Source organism: Solenopsis invicta, chromosome 4 (genome assembly GCF_016802725.1).
Source record: "Solenopsis invicta isolate M01_SB chromosome 4, UNIL_Sinv_3.0, whole genome shotgun sequence".
Classification (NCBI taxonomy): Eukaryota; Metazoa; Arthropoda; class Insecta; order Hymenoptera; family Formicidae; genus Solenopsis; species Solenopsis invicta.
This window is the reverse complement of record NC_052667.1, coordinates 13,655,001-13,668,510: the sequence shown is the minus strand read 5'-3', so window position 1 is coordinate 13,668,510 and position 13,510 is coordinate 13,655,001. Positions and strand designations below refer to the sequence as shown.

Here is a 13,510-nt window from a genome sequence, read left to right as displayed (position 1 = left end):
ATTTGTTTCATTGAAAATAATAGTATTTGATACAAAGATTATTTTATTCAATAAAAATTGGATTGTTTTGTTGCATTAGTCATATTTTTTGACTGAATAACATTATTTAAACTTTGTACATTACATCGCTTTATCATATTCAAGTTTCCACTAAAAACGCATATAAAGCTTATAAAAATGAGTACTAATATAAAAACCAAAATATATTTTCTTTAATATCAATTTAATTGTGATATCTGTTTAATGTTCTAAAATCTAAATCTCTTGTTAGAATACAGAATGTTAAAAAGATATCAGAAATAAATAAAAATAACATTTTTTAGGTATATACTTGATTAATACTTCACGTTTCTTATATCTCGTATAATTAGATATAAATTAGTATTTTAATGAAAGATATTGAAAGTAAAAAATATTTGTATAAAATATTGTTACATGTTCAACATTATAAAAATGTTTGAAGAAAAAATATTAGTTAGAGAAAACAATAAGATTATTGGAAAAAATAATATTATTGTTAAGTCAAAGAAAAGTAATATTTTTTCAAAAAATATTTTATGTACAGAATAAATATACCTAAAAAAGACATTAAAAATGTAAAAAAAGCGTTAAGTATATTTTTTTACAATATATTATTAAGGTAACAAAATTCTTTGCAAAAATTCGTGAAATCCGCCTAAAAAAAACATTAAAAATGTAAAAAAAGCGTCAAGTATATTTTTTTAAATAAAAAACCAAATTAAACCAAACTAAAATTGCGATAAATAAAATCAAATATAATACCATCAAAAAGAAGTGAAATAAAAAATATTCAAAGGATATTTATTACCGATGGGATGGGAATCTTTTGACCACGTTGCGATTGACCATCGGATTTCATGAGTTTTTGCAAAGAATTTTGTTACCTTAATAATATATTGCAAAAAAATATAGTTAACGCTTTTTTTACATTTTTAATGTCTTTTTTAGGCGGATTTCACGAATTTTTGCAAAGAATTTTTTTACCTCAATAATATATTGCAAAAAAATATATTTAACGGTTTTTTTTAATTTTTAATTGTTTTTTAGGTGGATTTCACAAATTTTTGCTAAGAATTTTGTTACATTAATAATATTACAAAAAAATATACTTAGGGGTCTTTTTACATTTTTAATATTTTTTTAAGTGAGTTTTTCTATCTGTATAAATAAAAACTACACGTACGGTACAAAAAGAAAAAATAAGAAAACTTTTATAATGCCATTTTATCCAAGCTATTGTTTCAAATTACTTAAACTTGATCGGTTTAGTTGTTATTGAAATCTAATAATCTTATATGCTTGGAAGTCTATGCTAAAATTATGTAGTAGAGATACCTCTACTGGTCTATTTTAAGAAATCATGAACAAATCACAAAACGATATGTGATATCTTACGAATTTTTGCTAAATATTTTGTTACAGTAATAATATATCATAGACATAGTAAAGTTATATAGACACAAAAGAAAATGTATATATTTTGTAAACAGTCGCAAAAGTAATTATCTGGACTCAAGGAAAAAGAAAGAACAAAAAAGTGCGGTAGAGAGCGAGGGAGAGCAATAGAGAGCGGAGGAGAGCAGACGGCGAAAAAGAAAGCAAGGGAGAGTGATAAAGAGCAAGGGATAAGGGCGTGGAAGAGCGGAGAGCGATGAAGAACAAGAAAGAGCAAAGAAAAGTGGTAGAGAGCGTAGAAAAGCGATAGAGAGGGAGGGAGAGTGAAGGAGAGCGAGTGTGGGGGAAAAAAACGGCAAAGAACAAGAAAGAGCGAGGGAGAGCAAAAAAAGCAAGGGCGAACGGTAAAAAGCGAGGGAGAGCAGTAAAGGGCAAGAAAAAGCGGTAAAGGGCAAAGAAAAGCGGTAGAGAGCGAGGAAGAGCGGTGGAGAGCGTAGGAAAGCAATAGAGAAGGACGGAGAGTGAAGGAGAGCGGGGGAGGGCAAAGGAGAGCGGTAGAGAAGAAGAGAGAGCGGGGGAGAGCGAAAAAAAGCAAAGACGAACGATAGAAAGCGAGGGAGAACAGAAGAGGGCGAGAGAGAGCAGTAGAGGACGAAGGAGAGCGGTAGAGAGCGAGAAAGAACGGTAAAAAGCGTAGGAGAGCGTAGGAAAGCGATAGAGTGGGAGGGAGAGTGAAGGAGAGCGAGGGAGGGCGAAGAAGAGTGGTAGAAAACGAGAGAGAGTGGGGGAAAGCGAAAGAAAGTAAGGGCGAACGGTAGAAAGTGAGGGAGAGCAATAGAGGGGGAGAGAGAGAGAAAGAGGTAGAGGGCAAAGGACAGCGGTAGAAAACGTAAGAAAACGATAGAGAGGGAGGGAGAGTGAGGGAGGGCGAAGAAGAGCGGTAGAGAACGAGAGAGGAGCTAGGGATCTCCAACGATGCAATGGCCGCGGCATCATTTTAGAACGAGGGCGCCCAGGTCGGACGGAATTTACGCCAAAGTCTGGGCCCGGGCGACCCCTATCGTGGGGGAGGCATTTCGTGGCCTGTACACAAAGTACCTCCGGGAAGAAACATTTCCCAGGAGGTGGAAGAGGGTCAGGCTTGTCCTCCTCAAAAAGGAGGGCAAGCCAGCGGAGTGTCCCTCCGCATATAGATCTTTGTGCATGCTGGATGATACGGGCAAGATATTTGAGCGTATCATCGCGAACCACATCATTCAGCACCTGTCCCGGGAAAGTACCAATTTGTCCCCCGGCTAGTATGACTTCTGAGAGGCAAGATCTACGGTAGATGCAATTCCACAAGTGCAATTTCTCTCGGAGTCTATCACGGGGGACGGGGAGGTGGCGTTGGCGGTATCCTTGGATATCACCAACGCCTTTAATAATATTCCATGAGGCAAGATGGTGGATGCGCTTGGTGATTATCATTTCGTGCTTTCCTATCTTGTCTCCATTGGCCGGGATCCGATAGCGCACGGTGCAATAGCCCACGTCCCGATAGCACATGTCAAATTTAAAATAATTCCCGATAACCCAGGTCTCTTTAGCACACGTCCCGATAACGCACGAAATAGAATGCGCAGCTGCCCAATAACGCACAAATTAAAATGCACACCTACTTGATAACGTATGTTGTAAAATACGCACGTCCCGATAGCACATGTCAAATTTAAAATAATTTCCGATAACTCACGTTTCTTTAGCACATGTCCACGAAGTAAAACACACACCTGCCCGATCACACACGTCTCAGTAGCACACGTCAAATTTAAAATAATTCATGTATCTATAGCACACGTGCCGATAACCCACGAAGAAAAACGCACATCTGGTCAATAACGCACGTCTCGATAGCCTACGTCTCTATAGCCCACGTCTCTATAGCGCACGTCTCGAGAGCCCACGTCTCTATAGCGCACGTCTCAATAGCCCATGTCTCTATAGAGCACGTCTCGATAGCTCACGTCTCTTTAGCGCACGTCCCAATAACCCATGAAGTAAAAAATGCGCTAAAGAGACGTAGGCTATCGAGATGTAGACTATCAAGACGTACGTTATTTTTATTTTTTTTTATAATCGAAATTTGCATTGAAAACAAGTTTATAAAATATTTTTGTTAATGTTTAAGTGTAATTGATTTTTCAAAAATTTTTCAAAATTTTGTTTGATTTGTTACAAATTGTCAGTACCTTCCCATTGATAACAAGGTCAAGGTCACGGTCGTCAGAGGATGCTCCCCTGTGGTGAACATTTACCATTCTTTTTTCTGAAGATATTTTTCCATGAAAGTTAGGCTTAATCAGATAAAATTTATACATAATTTTAAATATTTACATTAGTAGAATGCTTAAAGGGACATATACACCCAGGAAAGTAAAAAAATCGATTTTTTGATTATTACATATTTATAATGTTTAATATTTCGGGAATGTCTGATGAAAATTTTAAGTCACAATTCCGAAAAATGACGAAGATATAGCCCTGATAGCACATTGGCGCGCCGTTGAGATATTATGGTTGGACCACAGCCCGTCCCTTCGGTTTTGTGTCTAATATCTCAGTAAAGATGCATTATTGAAGCGCTGTGTTGGTGGCTATACTTACAAAAGCAATAAAAATTTTAACAACATAATTTGGAAAACAGCCTCAAAAACAATGCACAGCGTTGCTATTACAATAGAAACTGCTGCATACATAGCTGCTTGCATATTCAACGATGGTATAACTTCAATATTACGAATAATGAACATTATGGGCATTTCTCTCGGACCGAATGCACACCAATCGCGCCCGCTGCGCGCGAAGATGATCGCCGCATAACGCAAGCGGAGATACGTGCGCAGGAACAGACGAAAGAAGCGCAAATACGTTGCCGACAACAAAATTTAGACGATATGTGCTTTGCATTTACTGCAGAGGACTTTTATTATGGGCCTGGAATTGGCGACTCTATGTAAGTTAAAAAATTTCATGTTCTATTATTAAAAACATATGTTGAATATTTAAACGCGTTTTTTTCGAAACAACATTTTTCAAAATGTACCAGAAATATCTCGACAACCACTAAACCGATTTGCTTGAAATTTATAGTTGCTATTATACACATAATTATCTATCGCATATCATAGAGATTTTTTTAGGACTCATAGTTCTTTGGGAGGGGTAAAGGATCAAACGGATTTTGTCTTAAAAATTGCAACGTTAAATTTAAACGCCCGTCATTTTGTCAAAAATTGACATTTTTGAAATTGTCTACGATACGCTAAAAATGTTATTATATATTTTAACATTCCATGAATATTTTTTGTTTTAGTTGATTTTTGGCGAAGGTACACCTAGTACCGTTTTAGAAGATTTTTTCAACGCTGCCTCTTTACGACATCATATCTCCGACATTTTGCGCAATTCATTAATAAAAAGAAATTATAAAGTTTCTTCAAAATGTATATTTTTAACTAAAAAAAAACCACACTTTAACAATTCCAACAGTTTCAAAAAAAAAATTCCAGGAAATTGCCATTTTTTAGCCTCCTGGGTATATATAGTATGTCCCCTTAACTCATAAATATTATAGCTTTATAATGCATGAATTATTACCATTATGTTTACACTACAGAAACTGTAACTGTACCCAGGGAGAAATGCGAGATCGGATAGACGTCTATAAGACGTCGGAGACATCTACGTCTAAAGTAACGTTTAGAGATATTAAATTTAGACAGCATGTGATTTTGTATTATTGTGTTATTAGACATAAAAGAACCTAATATTCACACAACATAGGACAGAGAGTCAATTATAGTTGCGTTTCGAGAATTATTAGGACTATCTGTAAACATTTTGTGTTAACACATATATTTCACTGATAGATCAGGTCCATATATGTTATCAAACAATGAAACATACATAATTAAATTATATTATTTGTATAAACACTTGTAAAGTTATAGTTTTTTACAGATTTTCACAAAAATCCAAGCAAGAAAAAAATATATAAAAAATGTTTTTAAAAAGATTTAAAAAACATTTTTGAAAACATTAAAAATAATGAGTATAGTCCTCCTTTTTTTATTAAAAAAACGTTTATTTTATCTTAAAAAAATGTTTTTTTAAATAAAAATAATTTTTTTTAATAAAAACGTTTTTTTAAATAAAAACAAAAAAAATATGATTTGTAGAAAACATTTACTAAACGCTAAAGAAATTTTCTTTTAAGGTTTACAGAAAATGTTTTGTAAATATTAAAATAATTAGTAACAAATTTTTGTTAATATTTCTAAAATTATTTCAGAAAAGTTTTTAAAAATTTTTTCAAAAACGTTTGCACAAATGTTATTATGAGTATAGTCTCCTTTTTATATAAAAAAGCATTTATTTTAACGTTAAAAAAACGTTTTCTTAAAATTAAATAAAGTAAAAATAAAAATGTTTTAATTATATATCTTTTATCTTTTTGATGACATATTTTAATCTGATCTATCAGTTATATACAATTATAAGCACAAAGTGTTTACAGGTCATCACGAGGGATCAATTCGCAGCGATCACAAAAGTTACGCATGGTTCACGGGGTCACGATTTGGATGGGTGACCGTTTGAAAATTTCCGGAAATTTTTAGAATATTTTTTATTGCAAAAAATGTTTCAAGCAGTAGTACTGAATGCATCTAATTAATTAAATACGTAGATGAGAAATGTATGAAATATATGTCCCTTTTCTAGTGCACACGTTTATGAAACATCTTGTACACGTCTAATAGACATGTCTGTTAGTCCTGTATATTAAAGATTTAAAAGAAAACATTTTGATAATTATCTAAATGCGTCTATAGATTTACTTCAGACGGTCGAATAGATGTCTATTAAACGTCTATCCAATCTCGCGTTTCTCCCTCAATAGTTGAATTGCACATTTTATCTTTCTTATAATTATTTAAAAAAGTAAGGAAACAACATGGCGTTGTGATTACCTAATTGACAGCTAATCAAAATAGAATATTTATATTATATTACATTATATTATATTATAAAATTAGAAACAAATACAATTCCAAGGCTCTTATAAATAATAATTCAAATAAAACAAGACGAGCTAAGGAGCCGTGCTGGGTGTTGTGCGCCAAAAACAAACAAATGCCAAATAAATGTAAACGTTTCGACCTTTAATCAACGGTCTTCTTCAGTACAAGAACTTAGATTCTATAACAACAAGCATTATAAATTACATTAGGATTACAAATCTCATCACAAATTAACGCATTAAATTAGTTGACAAATAAAAAACTCTTACCGAAAATGAGAATGCGACATCCGCTTACAAAATATCTTTTTCATAAAAATGACAGTGAGAGAGCGAATAAGAATGCGACAAGGTATTTCACGATTCTTTACATCAAGATATCTGAGAAATTTTTGTCGTTCCTTAGTAAGTATGACTGCAATGTAGCTTTTTCAATTCCATATAAACTTAATAAGTTTATAACCACAGCTAAAGACCATATTGATCGACTATCGTGTAACGACGTAGTTTATAAAATCAGTTGTAGAGATTGCGAGTCTTCTTACGTGGAACAGACAAAACGTCAGTTAAAAACGAGAGTCTCTAAACACAAAGTAGATATTAGAAAAGCTTGTTCTCCCTCGGTTATTTCAAAACATGCAACGCTGGTACTTTTCGGTGCGGCGGAATATCGGGATAGGCTACTCGGATGTACCCGCCGGGTGCCAGGGTTTTCAGTAATAATAACTCCGTGTTTTGGGTACAAAAATACAAACGTGCAAATATATTTGTCAAATATAGTTTGAATACACAAATAATAATAAACCAACGGAGTGCTCGATTAAACAACGGTTGGACCCGCGTAAAGTAAATGAACGACAATTGAGCGGGCCGGACAAAAACATAATTCACTACGCAAACTAATGTTTAAACAAAAGAACGGATTCGGATAACTAAAGAAAACTAACGGACGGACTCATATTATGCGCTATGCGCTCGGAGTTAATAATCGGAGTGCTCGGTTAAACAACGATCGGACCCGCGCAAAGTAAATGAACGACATTGGTTGGGCCGGACAAAATATAATTCACTACACAAATTAATATTTAAACAAAAGAATGGATCCGGATAAGTAAAGAAAACTAACGGACGGACTCGTATTATGCGCTATGCGCTCGGAGTTAATAATCGGAGTTGCTGTGAAACGGCGAAATTAAAGTGCGGTTAAACGGGCCGTGATTGGCCCGCGGGACGCCTGGTCGCGATTGCGGAATCGACGACGCGCGGTGCAGCGGACAGTTCCGCGATACGCGAGGGTAGTTGACGTTAGAGACCTAAGTGGTCTTACCCCGCGGGGTGTTGTCACCCCGTGGGGGTAGGTTTACGGATTGAGGCGGAGAACGGCGTCAAATATCCCCGACGACGGAGTTGGTCTCGAGAATCCCCGAGAACGGACGTGCGGGACGGATGGTTCCTATTGGCCGAAAATACCCAGCCGCGGAAACGACGAGTATGCTCGTCGCGGACGGTGGATGGGATTGGCCGAGTATTCCCAGCCGTTAGGAACGACGAGTATGCCCGCCGTGAGATAGTTGGAACAAGAATGCCCGTTCCCGAGAAGGTGTTTAAGAATACCCAAGCTAGGAAGCGTCGAGGATACCCGGCGTAGGAGAGGAGTATGTGCGAGATCGGTGGCTCGGAGTGATCTGACTTTGGCTGCCCACTGCCGACTTATATATTGGTCTGCGCGGTCGGACGCACCAATCAGCGCGCGCGGTTGGGCCGGCCGGAGTGGAAACGCTTGCCGAACGCGGCGCGTGGCATGCATGGTAGCACGTGATCGCGGCAAGATTAGCCGAGCGTATGCACGTGTTCAGTCTTACGCGTTGTGTTCGGCGTTTAGACCGGAGTGGCGGTGCGGTGGAGGAGCATAACGTTACAGCATTGTATCGAGAATAACCACGATTTTGATCGGGAAAACGTAGAAATTTTAGATAAAGAACCATCTTTTGTAAAAAGATCAATACCTGAAATGTTGCATATCAAAAAACAATCAAAAAAACTCAACAAACAGAGCAATACCGAACTTCTCCCTGATGCGTATCTTCCGATTCTCGAACGCATTTCTCCTCCTTAACGTCTTATCCTGTCCTTCTCTCCACTCCTATCCTTCTGTTTCTGACATTTATCTTTCGCTTTCGTTTCTCACTCGTATTGTGACATTCTTATTAACCTCTTACGAGATGTAATTTTCGAAACACATAAGTATGACATATACTAATATTTTTACAATTTTTTCACCATTCACATTTTTTTTACAATTTTATGACTTTGACTTGTACAGATTTCATTTTATTATATTTATTACTCGTGTTCTTTAGTTTTTTTTTCTTTTACAATTTTATTACTTGACTTGTACATCTTTCTACTTTTCATTACTTTTTGTTCTCGTTCTGTTTATTTTTATAAATTGACTTTCGACACTTTTTGTTTCTAAATTATTTGTAGTTGTTCCCCTCTTAGTCTTTACTTATTCTCTTTATGTTGTATATTGTTCTGTTTTTATCACATCACGTTCCGAAAACGATATCTATTCACGGTCCTCGAGATTATCATTTAGACTATGGCGTTCCCGACATATCACGAATTTTGTAAGCGGATGTCGCATTCTCATATTCGGTAAGAGTTTTTTATTTGTCAACTAATTTAATGCGTTAATTTGTGATAAGATTTGTAATCTTAATGTAATTTATAATGCTTGTTGTTATAGAATCTAAGTTCTTGCACTGAAAAAAACCGTTGATTAAAGGTCAAAACGTTTACATTTATTTGGCATTTGTTTGTTTTTGGCGCACAACACCCAGCACGTTTCCTTAGCTCGTCTTGTTTTATTTGAATTATATTATATTATGTTATGTTATATTTTTATGTTATAATATTAATAACATTATGTTATGTTATATTGTCCGGTTATATTATATTAGGTTATGTTATATTATATTACTTTACATTGTATTACATTATATTACATTGTGATATCGTAATGTAACACTTCAATAAGATTTTCATATTAATTCATAGCAATTTGTAGTTTATATTGCTATATCACGGAATATATCAGTTATATTACAATATTACAGTAATATTACAGTAATATTGTAATATAACTGATATATTCCGTGATATAGCAATATAATTATAATGTATCCTAGTAGTAGATAGTAAACTAAAACATTTTAATCATAAAATGTAGTCATAGATGTCATTTGACGTTAAAATTATAATAAATAACAACATTTGCCTTCTGAGCTTACAAGTGATGATAGAACGCTTCTTTATTAAACAGATTTGATCTAAATATTTATAAAATAATTTTGTTTATTTCTTGCTAATCTACTGTTAAATTATATTAGCAGGCTGTTCTGACAGAACATGAATTTTACGTAGATGCAATTGATATCAATTTGTTATACGAAGGGCGATCCAAAAGTAAGGTTACAAAGTCTGCAGCGAAGAGAAAACGTTTTATTTAAAAAAAATAATGTATCTACATTGAATTATATTACTAACATTTTTTTTACTTCGTTGTCATAGCTGTTTAAGCATTTGTCGCTTTGTAAGATGAGGTTAAAAATTCCATTCTCATAAAATTTGGACCCTTGCTCTTTTAGTCAAGTTTTTGCGAAGTCTTTCCCTTCTTTGTTCAAAGTGAATTGTTGGCCTTCTAAGTGCTCCTTGAAGTGAGAGAACAGGTGAAAGTCACTTGGAGCGAGGTGCGGTCTGTAGTGAGGATCGTCGATGACGTCCCAGCAAAACTGCTTCAACAGCGTTCTGATTTGCTGGGACATTATCGACCACCCTCTCTACAGCCCGGAACTCACTCCAGTAATTTTCACCTGTTATCTCACTTCAAGGAGCATTTAAGAAGTCAACGATTCACTTCGAACAAGGAGGAGAGAGACTTTGCAAAAACTTGACTGAAAGAGCAAGGGTCTAAATTTTATAAGAATGGAATTTTTAACCTCATCTTACAAAGCGACAAATGCTTAAACAGCTATGACGACTATGTCAAAAAATAATGTTAGTGATATAATTCAATGTAGATACATTGGTTTTTCTAAATAAAACGTTCCCTCTTCACTGCAGGCTTTGTAACCTTACTTTTAGATCGTCCCTCGTAATATTCTATTTAAATCTATATACTAGCAAACTACTAATACATATATTACTAACGTTTGACTTATTCTATGCAGGGTGAGGCATTTTACTGATCTATAATTAATAAATTTACTGAAAAATATTTTGACTTATGTGCTGAATACCTTAGCTATACGTATTTCCGCAGTTTGAGCATTTGTATTGGTATTGCTTCTCAAACTTTCAACATTCATCTTCTTTGCTTGTTCACGAAGAGCTTTCTCATGATTAACAACATGGCTGACAATTTGACTATAATAATATATGATGATAACCATTGGTATGCAATAAGAAAAGGTGAATATTGTGGCTACGAAGTATTGTATTTCTGGTGTCTCCGTTAAATAGTCAAATGAGCAGCTCGTTAAAAAACCTTCAGGCACAAATCGTCCCCAGACGTGCATTAGAGGCATCAAAGTCCAAGGAATCGTATATGTCCAGATAAGTACGATAAAGAGCATCACTTGACCACGAGATAGCTTTCCTTCAAGTGGACGGGCTATAGTACTAAGGATATAAAGTTTTATACATATAAATATATATCACATCATTAATGTAATGTTTTATCATTAAGCAATATTAATAATACTTCTTTTGTATTATATAAATAAAATGTACATATGGAGAAAAGTAGAATAATATGGAATAGAAGAGAGTAAAACCCATCGCATATGCATGAAATGCATAATAAAAAGTATAACATAAGATCACTGGGCTAATAATCCAGTATAAAGACGCCATATTGATTTATTTAAGATACTCATTGATTCAAACAGTTTATGCGATTCATATACTTATATCATTTTATATACGATTAATATCGTATATAAAATGTTATAAGTATATAAATACCGTGGTATTTTATAGGATACCATGGTATTTTTTCTGGTTTACACTAAAAAGACTAACTTTGATGGCAGTCTCTGATGATAGTCAAAACTAGTTCTTAAACGTCAAAATATGGCAAATAACGATTAGTATTTGTTGCATTGTCATTAGAACAAAAATTCAACTTTGAAAATAGTAACAAATTTTACAAATATTCATACATAATTCTGAGAAACATATAGAATGTTATAATTTTGCAACTTTAGCCTTGCTTGGAAAACTTCAATATGTTTTTAAATGATATAACATTAGCCTACAACATTTTGCAAATATAATAAGATTAGATGATTTTTTTATAGATTTTTGCGTCCTGAACACAAATTCATTGTCGGAATTTGGCTATCACGTCACAATTTTAAGAAAAATTATGTAAAAGAAGTAAAAAATGACAATTTTAAGGGTTTTTACGGTGTAGCACCCGCAGCAAAATTTTTTTTTAATTTATTCGTTTATACCACGTGAAAATATGAACTTTTAGCTTTAATTGATTGAGTTTAAATAAGCTAATAAGAGTAATTGCAGTTGTTGATGCATATTATAAAGGTTTGTTATCTTAACATAAAATATAATACATTTCGACTCAGCTTCGAGTTATTTTCAGCTACAATTCCTTCTTTCTTAAACGCAGTTATATAAGTATTCTTATGCTAAATGCTCTCTGGCAGGGCAATTTATCGATTAGAACCCAAAAACAGTTTACATCTGGTTGTTACGCCAATGATCACTTTCCTTATAGGAAGATAATTTCCGACCATTGTATTGAACATTAACGTTGAGTTTTATTATCTTATTAAAATTTATCCGCCGTTTTTTCACCGTAGAATTACTCACCAGAGAAGCCCGCACATTGTCAAAAACCACATATGTGTTTCACTTAAATTATACGAATTATTCAACTTATAACAATCATACTTCAACGTAGTGACTTGTCAGTTCGAAGGACCGAACTGTAATGAGCACGCAGAAATGAGTCGGCTTACGCCTAATGGTAAACAAAAATATATAATTGTTATCCTATAAAATGTTGTTAGAATCATGCGGTCATGCTTCAAAACTTATAGACTTGTATCGTTAACCTCGGTTTTTAAAATTATTCAAAAGCGCTAGATAACCATTATATAAAAATTCCGTATTTGTCTGTATTTAAGTGGTTGTTCTGCAGTTTGATAAACATGAACAACATTTCAGAAATTAATTTTCTATTGAGGAACCTTTTCGTATTAAGAATCTAATTGAAATAACATTATCCCAATTAAAGTAATAACTGTGATGCATCTTATGCTGCGAAATAACCGAGTAATTGCCTGTGTTTATTTGGATGTCATTTTTATGTTCGGAGATTCTAGTTTTTAATAATCGGCGAGTCTGTCTAACATAAGATATACACTGGGCAACAAAATTATCGCAACACTCATTTATATCAAAATTTCGCACAACTTCAAATAATCGTAACTTCGTTAAAAATTATCGTACATGAAAAAATTTTTTTTTATTTTAAAGCTTAAAGTCTCTACTTTAAGATGCATTTGGCCAATTTTGAATTTCTTCTTTCCTCCTTCCGCCGTCTTTTTAAAAGTAAAGACATGTTTTATCTCCGAACATTTGCAAAGTTTGACGCACTCCACGGAGTAGGACAAATTTTTTTCGCAAATGTCACAATAATCATCGTAAAATTTGGACTTTTCGCTGCAAATTGAAAAAAAAAGAGGTTCGTACGATTTTTTTTTGAGGAGTTAGGATGTATCAAAGTTATGTATGCATTTTGGTCAGTTACCGTCAGCATTAGCATTACCCGATGTGCACCACGGGGAGGTTGCTGGTCGGATTTCGCACATCGTGTGTGTGTGTGTGTGTGTGTGTGTGTGTGTGTGTGTGTGTGTGTGTGTGTGTGCGTGCGTGCGTGCGTGCGTGCGTGCGTGCGTGCGTGCGTGCGTGCGTGCGTGCGTGCGTGCGTGCGTGTGTGTGTGT

At 34.5% G+C, this 13,510-nt stretch overlaps 1 protein-coding gene across 4 annotated transcripts in view; it reads right to left on the bottom strand.

Moving 5' to 3' along the window:
• Positions 1 to 13,510, bottom strand: part of LOC105199537 (opsin, ultraviolet-sensitive) — a 713,170-nt gene that overhangs the window by 435,137 nt on the left and 264,523 nt on the right. For all 4 annotated transcript variants that reach the window (XR_005574669.1, XM_039448693.1, XM_039448692.1 and 1 more), the window contains one exon: positions 10,780 to 11,161. Coding sequence is in view for 3 of the 4 variants with exons in the window: in XM_039448693.1 (XP_039304627.1) it covers positions 10,780 to 11,161 (382 nt within the window). In the remaining variant the exon portion in view is untranslated. The remainder of the gene's footprint in view (positions 1 to 10,779; positions 11,162 to 13,510) is intronic.